Source organism: Onthophagus taurus, chromosome 7 (genome assembly GCF_036711975.1).
Source record: "Onthophagus taurus isolate NC chromosome 7, IU_Otau_3.0, whole genome shotgun sequence".
Classification (NCBI taxonomy): domain Eukaryota; kingdom Metazoa; phylum Arthropoda; class Insecta; order Coleoptera; family Scarabaeidae; genus Onthophagus; species Onthophagus taurus.
This window is the reverse complement of record NC_091972.1, coordinates 21,826,616-21,844,790: the sequence shown is the minus strand read 5'-3', so window position 1 is coordinate 21,844,790 and position 18,175 is coordinate 21,826,616. Positions and strand designations below refer to the sequence as shown.

At 34.2% G+C, this 18,175-nt stretch overlaps 1 protein-coding gene across 5 annotated transcripts in view; it reads right to left on the bottom strand.

Moving 5' to 3' along the window:
* Positions 1 to 18,175, bottom strand: part of LOC111415945 (motor axon guidance molcule sidestep) — a 73,038-nt gene that overhangs the window by 37,395 nt on the left and 17,468 nt on the right. For all 5 annotated transcript variants that reach the window (XR_002706462.2, XM_023047844.2, XM_023047846.2 and 2 more), the window contains exon 2: positions 8,379 to 8,511. Coding sequence is in view for 4 of the 5 variants with exons in the window: in XM_023047844.2 (XP_022903612.2) it covers positions 8,379 to 8,511 (133 nt within the window). In the remaining variant the exon portion in view is untranslated. The remainder of the gene's footprint in view (positions 1 to 8,378; positions 8,512 to 18,175) is intronic.

The window sequence follows — 18,175 nt, the reverse complement described above, 5'->3', positions numbered from 1 at the left end:
TGGTCCATTTGAATTCCCTCCCAAATTAAATGCACGTCTAGTTAAGTTTTCGTGAAGATCATCTACACTAGCTTTTACAAGACCTACCAGACGCTCTAAAAGAAGACATTTGGTTTATGCTGGACGGTGCACCACCAAATTAGTCTTCCTGTGCGCATTTATTTAAATGAACCGAGAAGTCCCGATCTAAATCCACTGGATTTTTCAATATGGTCACAAATGAAAGATATGGTGTACAAACTCAAAATTAATTCGATCGAGAAACTGGGGCGAAAAATTCAAGGTGCCACGACTTCAATTCGAAATATATATTCTATTGTTATTAATTAATTGTAATTGTTATCGATTATTATCGTTACTGATTGCTATAGTTACTGTGTTATTGATTTTAAATGTCAACTTTAAGAAAAAAAATACTTTGAAACAATTAAAAGCAGATAACTTGGAAACCAGTAAACTTAATTACTTTTATTTTAAAGTTCCTGCTTCATGCTACTTTTTCTCCGCAAATATAGAATGACTTTTGTAAGGATATCTAAAGGAATCATAAAATAAACATTAATTTTGTTTTATTCATTTAGAGTAAATATAATTTTGTATTATGGCTACTTATACCAGTAGTAGTCAAATTGACTGGTACTGGTATAAGTGTAAAAAGTTTCTATAATTTGTTTACCAAACCGTATTCGTTTATTTAAATTGTGTATTAGATATTTAGATACATTCATGGATGCCATGTTGTGAACTTTTTTCTATGTCACATCTTGTCTGACGTCAAAACATAAACACTGTTGTACCGGAAATATAGTGATATGAGATGCGCTTTCCGTTGCACACGGTCATTTTATAGAGCACGTTGTTGGAACAAGACCTGATTTCTAATATTTCACAGCCAGATTATTATTATTACAAAAAGTGAAAAGGATATCAATGGAATACTCGAATATAGAGGTTAGTTAATTCTCTGAGTATGAATAGTGGTAAAAGAAATTGAAATGTGTAGTGATAACAGTAATGGTGGCATTAGTGACAAAGAAAATGGGTCCTCAGAAAATGAGCCAGAGAACATTTTGAGTGTACGCAACAGAATTTGAAAGGGAAACTTAGAGTGTAGTACAAGCTAATCAAAATGAAATTGCCGTAGATAGAACCAAGCGGGAGAGAATTCAGGAAGGGTTCAGCTTCTGGGAGATTATCCTTGCACAAAATATTCAAAGCCACATCCGGCCCCACAGAATATGCAAAAAGACGTATCATGAAAGATAAATTAATTAGTGCATTTTCCTTACTAAGTGCAACGTTTATTTTGACCCGCATCAGAAGCCTCGCAATTTTTGGTTAAAAAATGCATCCATACAGAAGCAACATTGAAGGCATTCCTTGAAATACTGTACGTACAGAGAACATACGAAGCGAAAAATTTGGGGATCAAGCTTTATCACCAGCAAAATGAGTCGAAATGAATTTAACCCCTTAACGCGCAAGCCCGAGTGTGACACGGTCAACTAAAAATGGCGAGAAAATGGCGAGCCCGAGTCTCATTCGGGACAAAGTTTGCAGTTATAGTTATTGTATATTTTTATAACTTTCGTGCAAAAACTGTATGTATGGTTTCAAAATTTATTACGTCATATCAACAATAAAAAAAAATGATATATTTTTACCAACTTTTGACAAAAGAAAATGTACATTAAGGGGTTAAGGAAGTATTGAAATTTATTCGATTTGACAAAAAAGATGATAGAAGTCAACGTTTGAAAAATAACAAAATAACAGTTTATTGAAAACAGCCAGTTATTAACCTATTGCAAATATTACAATAGATGAGCTACTTTTCCTAACTAAAGCCGGATGCAGGTTTACGCAACATTTACCGAATAAAGCAGAAAAATTCCGAATTCAATTATGGCTTTCATCTGTGATGAAAAAGATAGATGTTCAAACAAAGTATGTTCAAAATGGATTTCCCTGTTTAGGAAAGAATGAAACACGAGCAACATAGAAACCTCTGGGTGAATTTTTGGTACTCAAACTTATTGATCCGTATACTATGAAGGGAATGGACCAAAACGTTGTTTTTATACTCTCGGAACATGTAGTTCCTTTTATAAGATAAAAATATATTAATAGATATAATGAGATAATTTTTTATTATTATCAAGTGAACAATTTATTAAAAAACACTTCTGGGTTTCTCTATAAATAAGAGAAATGACATTCAATGTTTTTGATTTAAATTCATTCTAACAATAGTATGAGTTGCAGATCGCTTTGTGATTAAGCCGAGATCGCATGTGGCAGAAGCCCTGCAATTTGATAAGCTAAATTTCTCAGATAGTTATTACCGCTGAGGCTCAGTCGCAAGCGACCTTAATTACATCAATATTAATGTGTACTCTGCTTTTGCATTAACGCAAACTACACCAGCTCGTAGGGTTTGATCCTCTTGACTCTTTTAATCTGGTTCGGGTATTATATTGCCGCTTCTTCGTGATCTAGGTATGTCCAGCTATTATAGCAGTATAATCGGCAAAAGTGTTCCGTTGATTTCCAGCTATTACAGAGTTTTTTCTCTAATTTGCTCTTATTTTCTGTAAGTTTATCCACTATATCAGCTCCTCTTTTAGTTAAGTTGTAAAAGTTAATACCTTTTCCAGGTTTTTACTTGTCATTAGACTCAGGATCGAGTAGCTATGCGCATAGTAACAGTAGACCAAGTTCAACTCTGTTGGAGTATGTCCTAATAACTTGGAGGCCACTACAATTATTTTTTATAATAGATAAATGGGTTTTCATCCATAATGGTATATTTTAATGATAGATTGTAAAAGCAAACAATGTTTTTTACTCCAATATATTTGATATCGACAATATATTATAATCGACTCTATCGGTTTCGGCCTAGTAGACCATGGTCAGGAGTCTATAAGGTTGTAAACATTCATAAAAATTTACCTCGTCGTATAAAGTTGAGGGTAGGAACCTCACCGATGAATCCTAGAATTCCTATGCTGTATTCAATCATAAAATTACATAAACAAAACCATCCTGTTTGCCCCATGATCACATCTGTCAACTCAAGTACTCAGAAAATCGTCAGATTCGTTAATCTTTTTATCACCAGACAGTTACAATATCTGACACGATCAAAAATAGAAAGGAATTGCTGGAAGCAATTTCTAAGATTAACCTCCTTCATAACTTTCAAATGGTCTCGTTTGATATCACTAACCTCTATACCAACATACCTATCCACGAAACCTGAACCATAGTTCACAATTACCTGAAAACACGTCTAAATAGAACCAATACCAATAAATTAATGTTTACCAATTCAATGGAGAAATTTTTAAATACAATGATGGACTCCTCCCAATCCATCAACACTTAGCGGGCTACTGTCAATACTTTCTTCATAGACCAACTAGAAACGTGACTGCTTGAACCTACTAATCCATTCAATAAATACATTTTACTGTGGAAAAGATATGTTGATGACATCTTGATTTTCTGGGATAACTTTTCGCCCAGCAGCACCACTGAACTCCTTCAATCAATACTTTCCACATCAAAATTAACTTCACTATAGAAATGGAAAAGAATGAAACCATTAATTTCTTGGATCTTACTCTGAAAAAGGTTGGAAATAGGATTGAATACAACATATGCAGGAATCCTACTCAATCAGATGCAGTAACACCTGCAGACTCCTTTCACCACCATATACACAAACATGCTGCTTTCAACTCATACATACATCGTCTACATGAAACACCATTGACAAAAAATTTTAAAGACCAAGAGCTACAAATAACTAAGAACATCGCACATAACAATAATTTTCCACCTCAAATTATAGATAATCTACTCACTAAACATACAAAAAAACAAATGAACTGTGACATAAATAAAATTTTGTTACCTGAAAATAAAGAATCAATCCTGTACAGACCCATAAATTATCCTGGTAACCTTGCAATAAACATACAAAGAATTTTCAAAAGATACAACATAAAAATCACGTTCAAAACAATCTCAACTCTATTACAGATCCTAAATAACGCAAAAGACCAGATTGATCCACTATCTAAAAGCGGCGTTTACTCACTCCAATTTGATACTTGCGGAGCAACATACGTTGTCGAAACGGGAAGAAACATTAGACAACGAGTTAAAGAACATAAACATAATGAAAAATTCAAATTTCGGCAGACACTTTCTTACAAACAACTTACTCTTACAAAGTCCAAAACACATACAGGGTGGTCCATTTAACGTGAGACAAGCGATTATCTCGAAAACGGTTCATTTTACAGAAAAATGAACCAAATAAAAGTTGTTCTGTGCGAAGGGGGAAACCATATGACGATAACACTTTTTGACCTGGACCTAATTTTTAAGGTCATATGAAGGTCACGACCAATTTTTTAAATGCGATCAAAATCTGAATCTATGGATAAAAGTAACACAACTAAAAAAAAGAATTACCGTTCGTTTTGCCAGTACGACGGCGAAACATCTTTGTGGACAAAATCTAAATAATTTTTTTGTTCAAATAGTTTTAAATATTGTTTATTAAAAAAAACTATTAAACTATACCATTAATCAACAACAAATATAAAATTTTTAATAAATTTTCAAATATTTCCCTACCCACTTCAATACGTTTATTAACCCTTCTACTAAAACTTTCTTTACATCTTAAAAGGTTTTCTTGGCTACTATTTCTGCATGCATTGAAATAATTTCATAATCCGCTCTTTCATGTTTTCTGGCGTAGTCGGTACTTCCCGATAAACACTATCCTTCAGGACGCCCCACAAAAAAGAATCAAGAGGTGTTAAATCAGGTGATCTGGCAGGCCAGGAAATTGGTCCTCCCCTTCCTATCCATCGCCCAGCATAATCCCGATCTAAAGCTTCACGTGCAATATGTGAAAAATGTGCTGGACACCCATTTTGCAGCCACATATTTTGTCTTTCTTTCCTGCTCAAATCTACAAGTAACGTTGGTATGACGTTATCTAAAAAATTTCGGTACTTCTCCCCATTCAGCATACCATCAATAAAGTATGGACCGATCAATTTATCACCAATTATGCCACACCAAACATTAACCGACCGGTAAGGTCGTTGATGTTCTACTTCACGCAACCATCTCGGATTTTCAACGCTCCAATAGTGCATGTTATGTCTATTGACTTGTCCTTTATTTGTAAAAGTAGACTCATCCGAGAATAGCACGTTACCAAAGAAATTGACGTTCAACCGCATTCGTTCTTGTGCCCATTGACAAAATATTAATCGATTTTCAAAATCACCTTCATAAAGCTGTTGATGCAATGAAATGTGGTATGGGTCAATTGCAAGTCGTCGAGTGCTAACTTGAGGATTTACCTCAACGCTAGCTAATACCGCAATTTCATTTTCTTCCGTAGTTACAGTTGCTCGCAGAGTTCTTTTTCTTGATTCCACATTTCCAGTGTTAGTGAAATCATTCACAACTCTGTAAACGGTACTTCTCGAAGGAGTATTTCGATCAGAAAAGCGTTCTCGATACAAAGCTATATTATCAGCAACTGTTCTGCTACTTTCTCGATAAATAAAAATTATTTCGACTTTTTCTGCCACACTTAGAGTATCCATGATTTAATGACTCAGTTTAGACACTTTTCCTTAATGTAAAACGATGCAATGAATTCAGAATTTGTTGCCAAGCAGTTTTTATGCAAATTTAGTTTACCTATTACATTTTAAAACAATTCAACCAATTAAGTCTCTGAAAGCGATATTCTGAAAAGGCTGACATAAGCAGTTCCACGAACTCTCGTTTTTTTATGCGCTATTCTATTATCACTACAATGTATCGAAGCGGGTAGGAAAAAGTTTAAAAATTCATAAATCTTATTTGTTCTTGCTAGATTATAACCGTCAGTTAATTGTTTCTGAAGAAGTTTCAATTTTTCTCAAAAGATGTTTTGCCGTAAAAATAACACAGTAAAATTTGTTTGAATTTTACTATACAATAAAATATATAGGGTGCCATTTAAAAAATTGGTTGTGACCTTCATATAACCTTGCAAATAAGGTCAAGGTCAAAAAATGTTATTGCTTCATTTTACATAAAAATGAACCAATAACGGTTTCGAGATAATCGCTTGCCTCACGTTAAATGGACCATCCTGTATACAGACACCGAGAATTTAAATGACCAGTACAAGTATACATCCCCCTATACAGATTCCTATCAAACTCATACAACATAAAATCCAAACATTTAATGCACACGAAAAGTACAATCCAACTGGTTTTTCACACAAATTTTTCCTTTTTCCTTCTTCCCTTATTTTATCCCTTATCCTAATCATTCCTACAGTGCCGTGCTATAACTAAATTCCATTTTATTTTAAACCATTTTAACCCAGTTTATTAATAGACCTTTCCACACATGCGCTCTTGATGTAAACGATGCGCTCACCTGATCCACCTGATTGATCCATTTGATATTTATACGTTTCATTTGTCACCTCTCCTACATCTCTATTTTTGGGTTTTTTCTAAGTTTTAGTGATGCAATAGTTGTTAAAACATTTATTTTACGTCAATTTCAATACATCATTTTATTGTACAATCCATAAGTTCACACATGTCAAAATTTAAATGTACTACATGTGTTTCCAAACCTCAACTTTATACGACGAGTTAAAGTAACATTTTATTTTTAATTTAGTCTTTATTCTAATTGTATTTTTATGAATGTTTACAACCTTATAGACTCCTGTCGATGGTCTAGGCCGAAACCGAGAGTCGATTAAATATATTGAAGTAAAAAACATTGTTTGTTTTTACAATCTATCATTATTTTTTATAATGTTTAGTAAAATTTTAATGAAGTGAGGTGTTATAAAAATAATTTGAATGAGCCTAAGTTACAATCAATACGCTGTAAATGGTCGATGCTTCTGAGTCGTGTTGTCATTAGGAGGGATGTTCTGTTGGGTTACGTTTAAGCCTAGTAACGAAGATAAACAACAATGGCGGCTTGATAGAAAATGGACAGCAGAGGCACGGAAAGCAATTGCACCACTGTACATTAAACAACAATCGAAACCGTAGGATTAAATTACGCAATATAGTCGGGCCGAACGTTTGAATAATTATCCGTATCGAACAAGAGAAGCCCGGATTTATAGCATTGTTTCTTGTCGTAGGGGGCGACAATCGATAATAAATTTTATTCGAGCCAGTAGGGTTCGAAATTTATTGTAATATCCACTCGGCATTCGTCAGATTTTGAAGCCACTCGTAGCATTAATATCAAAAATTACGTGGCCGAACGCATTTAATGTTAATTACACCGACGGTGCTAGTTGAATAGCACTCGAATTATTACCCGATTTGGACGAATTAACCGTGTAAACACGGGCAAACGCGGCTGCCGCTTTCGAAATTAATAAACCTTCGCGCACGTCCGCCCAACGTTATATAAATAACGCATAAATCAATTAGAATAAATACATTCGTGAATTAAACGTTCGCTTGCAATTGCCAATTTTGATTAATATATTAATAACGTATTTATCTGCTTCATTACAAATCATCGTAGGCGAGCAATCGAACTGCGTTGCAGACCAAGCATTTTTGAAAATGTCGCATGTTAACGTTGATTTATTAGTATACAGCCAAATTAGTGCGACATGATTAGTGTCCGATAGCTGTCCGTTTCGTTGAGGTATAAAAATTAATTGCTACGCGGTGATATTAAAAAAGGGCTTCGATTGAACGAATTTTAAATTTCAGCCACGTATATTCGAACGCTAATATTTATTTTGTATTTCGTATCGAAGCGTTAGAATTTTTCAAATTAAAAATGAAAAAATTATATATATGTATATATAGAACGGCGCAACGGGCCGTTCAGCAGAAAGGTTCGATAAACGAACGATCACGCCCGACCCACAAATAAATTTTATCTGCCGATTTTTCGTTTTTATGGAAAATAGACAACAATTATTGGGGAACAATTGGTCGCCTATACGTGGTACAACAAATAAATTCCGCAGGCGCGCGCTTTTTCCGACCGTAAATAACAGCATTTGGGACATCCTTTTGATGCTCAAACGGAAAAAAATATTATCCTATAAAATATTATCAAAAAGGCAATTCGATTTGGAGCGGTTATATTCAAAATGAATACGACACGAAATCCAGTATTATCTAAAGGCTTGGATTGCCAAATGATAAACAAATTATTTTTATAACTTAAAAATATGGTATACAATAACACAAAGAGTTGCGGAATAATAAGCATCATTATACTTTATAAAGTATTATAGAAATTGTAAGAATACAATGGCAAAAATATTGGAAACAGCTTACCTATACATAGCCATTGTTCCTTCATCTTTGTACCAAAATACCATTGTTACAGAATCGGATGGAAGCGGAGGAGTAACATCGCACGGCAAATCCACATCTTTTGCAGGTACACCCCAAATCACCTTCATTGGAACTAGAAAAGAAAAAGAAGAATAAGGACATGGTAAAGCTTTATTGCTCGTCGCGAATGCTACAACATGTGGATAACGTACCAACTTTCGCAATTGTCAAGGGTCGCGCTGTTATCGCCCCGTTTAAACGAAAAACTTGAGCGGCACTATCGACAGATCTACACGACTCCAGATTATCCCTTAGCGTGCTCAACTGCGGCCCATACGGGCTATTTACAGCGTAGGATAACAATAACGAAGTGGATTTTATGATGCCTCTTACCGGCCTCCGACGATCCAATTTCTTTCGAGAAATGGGCTGTAAATTTTCGCGGTTTTTATATGAAACGTCTCTCGCTCACAGTCTGTGAGTTTTTTTAACGTATTTTCTCGATTTCTAGTGACCCATCCATTATGGTAACTTTTTACTTCTACTTGTGCAACAGTGAAGCTTTTACATCAAATTATTATTATATAAACTAATTTATTTAATGAATAAACTAGTGCATATTACAAATTAAAAGCAATTTTATAATAGGATGTTAAAAATAACAGTTGTGTATTCTCTTTAGAGTTAATTTGATTAAATGTGTAACCAACATTACTTTTATTTTGTGTCTGTGTAGTACAACTTCAAACTAACCTCATTGCTTTTTATTACAAATTGGCGGGTTTTGTTTATTTTTGCTGTCTTTTATATTTAACACATAAAATGATAAGTTATAAAACTAATTTTATCGCCCATAGTTAAGGATATTTATAAGGAATCTATCAACGATTTTATCTTAAATCATATATGTTCTAACTTAACGGACGGGAACGACCCAAATATCTCCCCTATTTTAATCTATCAGGAAATTATTAGGAATAAGTTAGGAAATAAGTAAACACAATTTCACAACTATTTTAACACTGATTTTATCCGATTAAGCCGAAGTCGCATGCGGTGTTCATATCAATATGGAACTGATCAAGACATTACAGCCAACAATAGACCAACACTAGGCGATGCACCAAGTGATTTTAGAAATCGCTGGAGTATACAAGATCATATTATATTCACTTAAACAGGTAACAGAAAAGAAGTTACAACAAAAGAAAAAGAAAAACAAACTATATAAGGAATATATGAAAAAATTGTGAATGCAGTAATTATTAAGAAAATAGTATCGAAAACGTTAAATGGAAATCAACTATAACATTCAAAATTGGAACAAACAAATTTCAGGTTGGATATGAGTGGAAGAAGAAATGAAGGTAATAGTTATAATGCCATGCTCTGTTTTACAAAGAACTACAGCGAAAATCTAGTTGAGTAACTAATACAGGTTCATTTCTTGCATAGTTTTTATAGTTTATTTTATAATCTTCATTATAAGATAGTTAAAAATTTGTCCCTTTGCATTCTCCTTCAATTCCGTCAACCTATGCAACCTATTCACTTGTTTCGTGATGATCACCGCGATCTATAATCTGCTTTTGTTCCCCTTTAACCGTGATGATACCATGAAATTTCGTGCTAGACGTCGTCAACATCATAGCCAAATTGACTGATTTTCTGTAAAATTGCTTTCAAGATGCTTTATCAATCTTATCGTAAACCTTTACAGACTCCAAAAAGCACCAATCTTTGCTTGCAAGATGAGTTTACTGTCAAAATACTTTGGACGCATGGCTTAAATTAGGATGTCAGAACGAACAGACACACGTCTATGCTTACTTATAATTCCACGTTTCGGTGGTCTTCCTCCTCATTTCAATAGACTTTAAGAGCTTTGTAAGGTATGACTAATAGTAATGTTGCTATTAATATTAAGTAGGTTAGGAGTAATAAGGTTATTTAATAAGGTTAGTACGACAAACATAACAAGGTTTGTTGTGCTACGTTAGCAGTAAGTCTTGTATAAGTATAGTGTAATTAATTGTAAAAGATATAGTTACAAAGAAGTCAAATAGAAGTTAAGACAACGATACAGTCTTTAATTATTAATTGATCACCTTTACCAATCTTCCCTATACTTAATAGAGAAGAACACTTATTAAGTTATTACAGCTTTTTCAAGTTGACATTTTCCGTTGTTGTTTTTACGGCGAATGTCATGATGTGTCTTAAACATGTTTTGTTGTTTATTCTTACCTTACATTTGATTCTCATACGTTTTGTTTCTCCATATTATATTACGTAGATACCCCGATATAATTGCTGCTTTAGTTGTTTGAGCGTATACTTCTGTCTTCAAGTAATGCTGGTTATGCAGACTCTCAGGTATTTGAAACTTCTTTTCCAGTTCCACACTTTGATATACAATTACCAAGAGGGTTATCAAGAGGGTTATCTTGGTTATCTAGATACTGTAAGATTTTGTGATTTTGAGAATATGTCGGTCTACATTTCTCTTCTTCTATTGTTCTAATACATCAGTTAATCTCACCTTGTCGTACAATTATGTAAGATTTATGAACCGCATAAAAGCTGATTTGTCGAACGCAATGGATTTATTTGTGATTTGACAGAAAGTGAATGTCGAATTTGATCGACTATTATCCTTGTGATTTCTTGGTTTTTGTCGTTTAAAAATGTTGCATTCCAACATGCAATTCTCAGTAATTTTGAGCTTAAAAATCTTTTTATTTATTCCTTATTTTAGATTAGTTCTATTGTTCGAGGCAATGTTATTAATTCTAGGTGCGGTTAACCACCTTTGATAAGATGCCTCTACTTTGGTGGAGATCTATTAAGCTGTTAATTTAACATTAATTTCTTATTTTGGAGTTGTAAAACCATTCCGCGTCTTGCATTTTTATCTACTCCAGCTAAATGATTGATTTGGTTCTCTGTTGCTCTGTTGCATTGATTTCTACTAATTCAAGCGCAGCCGCGCGTGCAATGCCGAACAAGTCATCCAAATTGTTGTCAAACTCTTATCGACTCACTCAAATACGTATTGTATTTAATGTGAACATTTTTGGAACCTTCTCTAAACTTATAACAAGAGTGTTCATGCAATTAAACATTCAATTTCTTTTACTAACATATAATACACCCAAGAAATGTGAAATTACTGCTTTCATTAACTTAAACTCACTTCATGAATATCCTAAATCAAAACTGCCAGAAGTTGTCCACTATTAGCGAAGTTATGAATCCATTATTTGCTGCTTTCACTATTAAAAATATACATACTAACATGTTTCGATGCAAGTGAAATTTATCTAAACAAAGATTACTTTTTTTAAATCTTTTCTCAAGGATAAATTAATAAAGCTCCGTATAACATTATCAAATTACACCAGCCTTCAATTCATTTCACTAACGAGTTATTTTGTTATTAACCATATTATAAACGAAAGCAAGACAAAGGTCATGGTAATTTGTAAGCTTGGAATTGGAAATGGCACGCAAGTTGAGAAGATCGCCTCAGGATCATGGTAGCGTACTTAATTAAGCTATTGAGATCATCACGACACTACGTATAATTCGCTCTGGCATTAATTGGTGTTCTACAAACTATTAGAAGTAGTCAATTTAGAATTGCGTTTGTGGCAATTAAAAGTGTACAGTGTCGTTGTTATGTCACGGCTAACAAACTGCGCTTTAATGGTTCTCTTAGACAATAAAACTATAAAAGAAAATGAAGTAATAAAATATAGCAACTTAATAAATAAATTAATGTAAATGATCGTATTTGATAATTCTCACCAGGGTTTTACTGAAAATATATTCTAATAATACCGGCGTACTTGGCAACTGAGAACCGTGCTGTAAAACATAATTAAAAGAAAAAATTTTATCTTATAGTCCTTCGTAGAGTCGACTCCTAAGTGTCGCGCGACAGTTTTGGAGCTTTGCCAAGTACAGGAGACTTTAATAAAAGCGGGATGGGGTAGACACCCCTTACAAGCCAAAAATCCCGCTTTGAAATCGTAAAAAGGTAATTCTTGGTCCGAAATAAAGGATTTCAACTTGTTTTTATGAATACCATCTAAATGAGTTTTGGAAGTTATTGAAGTATAATCCGACATTAATACTGCACCGAAAACTTTCCCATGTTATTAACTTGGAGTTATTTGAAATTACTTATTCAACTTAAACATCTATTTATTTAGCAAAAATAAAATTTAAAATATTAAGAATTCTTTGGCAAAAATTTTATAAGCATCTTATAGATTATCTCTGATGTTTGACAACTTTTATTTCGGTTTGTTTTTGAATCGTTTTTATATTACTCACATTTCTTTTTTAACCTTCTTCTAAAGATTCCAAATAAATTTTATTACATCAACATCATTCCTAAGAAGACACAATAAAAAGTTTATGATTCATGAAACTCTTATTTGCTACTACAAGAGCTTTTAAATCTCTGCCAATTATTCTTATAGTGCAAAAACAAAGCTCACTTCCTCCAATAGAGACAGTGGGGCGATTCCGACAATGAGGATTATAACAACGCAAACAAAACATATTTTTAGACTATTGTTCACGAGCAGTGGCGATGCCAAAATTTCTAAGCATCTGTAGTAAAACTCGTTTCATTGATAAGGTATGCGACCAGATGCATAGCACATGGTCGACGAATGACGAATCGTGACATCGAAATTTAAAAATAAAATGGGAGGACGCAATTTCTCAACCGTGAAAGGAAGAAAAAAATGGACCACGTGATGTTAGACGGAGAAAATTAATGAAACATCTTTTTATTATTTAAGTGGTGAGATTGTGAAAGCGCTTCATGTGAAATAAAACACCGAAAAGTTGTACATACTTCAAAGTGCCACTATTTATAACACTTCTTCCAAGTGTTGCATGAAACTCGTCCTGATCTTGGTTCTCGTGCCGCTGTGAATATTTTAAATATAACCATGCTAATTTCAAACATACATTGGCTAACTTTGTAAACACCTGAGAAAATACTTTCAAAATCAATACTGTAGAGTACTCAAAATATACAAATTATTACCAGATCTTAATTCAGGATCTACTCATATTCGTAAAAGTACGAGCCAATACAATGAACTGAAAATAGAGCATTGTTATCTGTTAACACTATATCAAAAAATTTAAGACTTTTCTGCACATCGATACCGACGGTCGTCCCTAGTAATTATTTGGGACATATTACTATAGTAAGCCGCCCTACTCAGGAGAAAGACGATAGCTGGAGAATATGGATGAACCATGAGTTAGATAGCATGATGGTTGGGGCATCTATACAGGATGGGGCATAGCAGACTCGCGAGAATGCTGACTGAATGGAAACTGATACAGAAGAGAAGGTGAGGAGGCCACGAAGGATTTGGAAGATGGCAGTAAAGGAAGATTAGAGACGAACTATGTGTATTGAATATTTCTAATTAAGACCTGTATACCAATACAGTCATTACCTGTGACCATGATGACGAAGAAGTGGAGAATTTTTACCATCAAATAGAACAGTTTTTGATACTGAGAAAGACAAACAAATTGACAATTGTCATGGGTAACATGAACGCTATGACCCACAAAGAAGAAGAGAATCCGTTTTTTGATGAATTTGGACTGGGTGTCAGAAACAAGTGTCTGATCATTTCTAACACATTCTTTAATCTGCTTGAAAGAAGACTATATTTATATACATGGTCTTATCCTGTGCAAAATTACGAAAAAATGTACATGTTCAACTTACGCAAAAAACTGCAGCAAATAGCGGATGTTGAAAGTGGTTCTGGTCGACTGAAAGTGCCCCAATTAATGCAAACATCAACACCATGTAAAATCTGTCGAATATGACATAATGAACTGATATTATGATAAAACGGAGTCTACCGTCTTTAAAGATGCCGGCTGACCTTTTTGACTCTTAAGATTTGGGAAATTGACAGAAATCCTCTGGATATTTATCTTTACTTCACAATTCAGATCGTTCATGAATTGGATATGCCTCGGGGCGGCGGACGTTTTCTCACACGAGGAATCCGTGACAGGAAGTCCCAGGATGCTTTCCATTCCCACCTCCTATTCTACCCATAATTTGATTACTTCGATTTCTCTTCATACTCTTCTTTCGATTATAGTTTCATACAGCTTTCCTTTTACGGGTAAGAAAGTAATACCTCTGTAGTAATTACAGTCAGCTATATCTCCCTTTTTTGTATATTGGGATTATAATAACGAGTTTCCAACTCTCAAATATCTGTTTACCTTTCCGTACAACATTGAAGATTTCAAGAAGCATTTCCTTCCACTGCGCTTTAACCCACTGAAAGTTTCTGTTGACTATTTACTGTGAATCTCTCCCGCCCATAATTCATTGTAGTATTCGAATCATCTTTGTTTTATCCTTTCTTCCGACGTATGTATCGCCCCTTTCTCGTTTTCGATGTATCTTTTTGTTTGAGCTCTTGCCTTTATTTTTTTTTCAACCTTATAATCAAATTATTTAATCAAATGACTTTTACTTTTTAAGATTGATTGAATCGAACAATCAATTGAACAATAATGAATAGTAGTTGGCAATTCAATAGCGATAATAAACGAGAAACGGGTAAAATGTATGTTAACGTTTACATAATGTGTAACATACATAGGCGTTTCAATTGCAAACGTAAATCTATTTTAAATTAAGGTAATTTATAACAGCCCTTTGGCTTAGATTCACCGCAGCAAATGCATTAGCGGCAGGTGTGCGTCCCAAAGCCGGTAATATACGCTCATATTTTCGTTTTCATTTCGACTACACCATTGTTTACGCCCTGCGTAAACGACCCTGTTTGTTGGTCGACATTTTGCCCTAAGTGGCCAATATAACACAGGGTTTTTACTTTTAACGCCCGTTTCGTTTTAAGTTCGCACTAAATTCGCAGCGAATTAAAACAGACGTTGCAAAAACGAGGTGGGTGTTAATAGGGTGGGGGTTAAAAAATGCGTTAAAGGCTGATTTAAAACATCTCCAAGCGCCAGCCACTTTAAATCTCCATGGATTTGTGTTTGAAAGCTTGTTTTTAAATATAGCCAGAAGAACTCAAAAGATCCCAAAGGGGAATTTGAGTTTAAGGTGAGTATGTACTTTTTTTCAGTGTTTTTAGTACGTTATAGTTGTAGTTAGTCCATAAGGCCTCTTTTTGAATGGGTAAAAATATATGGAGGCGGTTGTAAACTATAAAACCGTACTTAATATAGACGTTGCCGGTTGGTTTTTAACTAGGTTTTTATGACTGCAAATAAATCTGCGTCAGTGTGTTAATGTCTTTTCTGGATAAACCTAAAATAGAAATAAGTGGGTGGTGGTAATTAATGGAACATGTTTCTGGTTTTTCAAAAGTGTAAACAAAACATCTCTAGTTAATTTGATGACAAACTTAAATATTTCAATTCAATACTAATACGGATACAATCGTATTAGCATGGAATAGCCGTACACAATTTCGGTATCATTAGTGTTCCAGTTTGTCTCCATGTACCCATAGTTACGACCCACGGTAGTATTTAGCAGGTATTATTTAATTTGGATTATCTACCCGGGAAGGGTAGGCCGACTAAGGACTCTAATTAACGTAAACAACGACGAGAAGGGGCCATTTGATCCAATTTAGCACGTGAATTGTACTCAAGCAACCATTAAGAATTCTATCAATACACATATAACCTTCTTAATAAAAAGTAAAGTCTTTAAAAGTTACTCAGCTGTTAGAAAAACAAACACCATTGTTCAAATTGTTAGTCTTTAACCCAAGTATTTTGCTGTGATACAACTGTAAGGATAAACAGAAGGGAAAATACACGAGAGCTTTTAGTGGGGTTCGTCTCCATTCGACAATAGGATTTAGAAGGGTTTACGTTTCTTGTGGGAAAGGTTATTTCCTAACGAGAACAATTTTGCAACCACGACATGATGCTTTTACCTAAAAATAGGCTACACTATAACGGCCCATATTAAATGCAGTAACGAAGTAGGTGTTAAATTGAAAGTTTTATGGCCAGTGTTACTCTACAAGCCTCAATTTTCCGAAATAGTGCGAATACGAGGGAATTGATCTCAGATATTCCAGGGGATATTTACAAAAGAGTTTTAACACTAAAAAGTTGACTCTTTTCTTTATGACTTCGCCACAACTTTCGAAACGATTTTGATAATTTTTTTAATAATGTTAAAAAGTTGGTAATCTGAATTATATGATTGCATTTAAAAATTAATATTAATCTGACAGAAGTTGAATGAGATTTTCTAAGTCGGGTTTCACCATGAAAAGATAAATACTTTTATTTAGAAACTCCGAAAATTGCATAACAATATTCCTAGAAATAGATTTTTCATTTTTTATTTCGACAAAAACGCATATGTGTTTTTGTTGTGAAATAAAAAATGATTAAAAAAATGTTAGGGACATCGACCGTAACCTTCAGCAAATAGGGACCTAAAAATGCATATAACACATAATCCAGTCGAATAAACATGTGGTTACGATCTTGGAAAATATCAGGGACCAGGTTAAGATATTTCAGGATTTTGAGATATTAAGGATGATTTGAGAGATATCAGTTCCGATGTTTAGTGATATTAATGAGAAATATGTTAGATGGAGCTTTTTGATCGCAAAAATTGACAACTATGATAAGGTTATTGGGTTACCGATCGGCATAAGAAAAAAAGAGAACTAAATTTTTCTTTGCTATATTTCGAAACTAATTGTTTCTTCTACAGGCAAAAAACTGTGAACAAATGTATCAAAATTAACACTCAAACTATCAATGGCTTACATAAAAAGGAAGAAACTTACAGGTTAGTTGATAAGCGGCACGATTGCAGAACATTTCAACGGTCCACCAAGAATGAGAAAGACATCAAGCAAGGCAGTGACGGATATTGGGATATATTAGGGATGATGTTGAATGATGTTGGAGACGATAATCGAGGAGATATCAAAAACGGTGTTGATAGAGAATGGAAAGAATATTGTAGGGAGGGAAACGTAGTGCTTCAGGATGAAAGATGCCGTACGTGAAATTAAGGATGTCTCGGGATGATATTACAAGATAACAGGAACGATGTTAATAGGTTTGAGAAACGACATGGAGTTAGGATAACGACGATGTTGATGATGGATGTGTATTGAGAAATACAAAGTATAATGTGAAGAGATATCAGGTGCTATGTTGATAGATAGGAAACATTTATATCTAATTTTGGAAGACATATTGAGGAAGGCTATGATAGGGATGAGAAATGTTTAGATCGATTTTGATACCATAGGCGATATTCGAGTTAGGGATGATGAAACCAAACGTCGTCCATGTCATCCTCTTCAAGTGCTGGAAACAAACATTTGTTGAGCATGGCACGGTAACGCTCGCCATTGACCGTAACATCTTTGCTCATCTTCTCAATGGCTTCTCAATGATAACGTTAGGATTTTCTGAGCCCCAAATGCTACAATTTTGCTTATTGACATGGTCTGCGATGTGGAAATGGGATTCATCTGAATAGATGATTTTTCGGTAAAAATGCTCATCTTCAGCCAAGCGATCGCCAGCCCATTGGAGGGACTGAAAACGTATAGGATGGTTATGAGGCTTCAGTTCTTGGCATAAATGAACTTTCTCAGATTTCACACTGAGGTCTTTAACGCTTTGTGTCCCAAGAAGTCAAAAATTTTGAAACTTTGCGACAGAATTAAAACGCTATCAAAATACACTCAGTAAAGGCCTTTGGA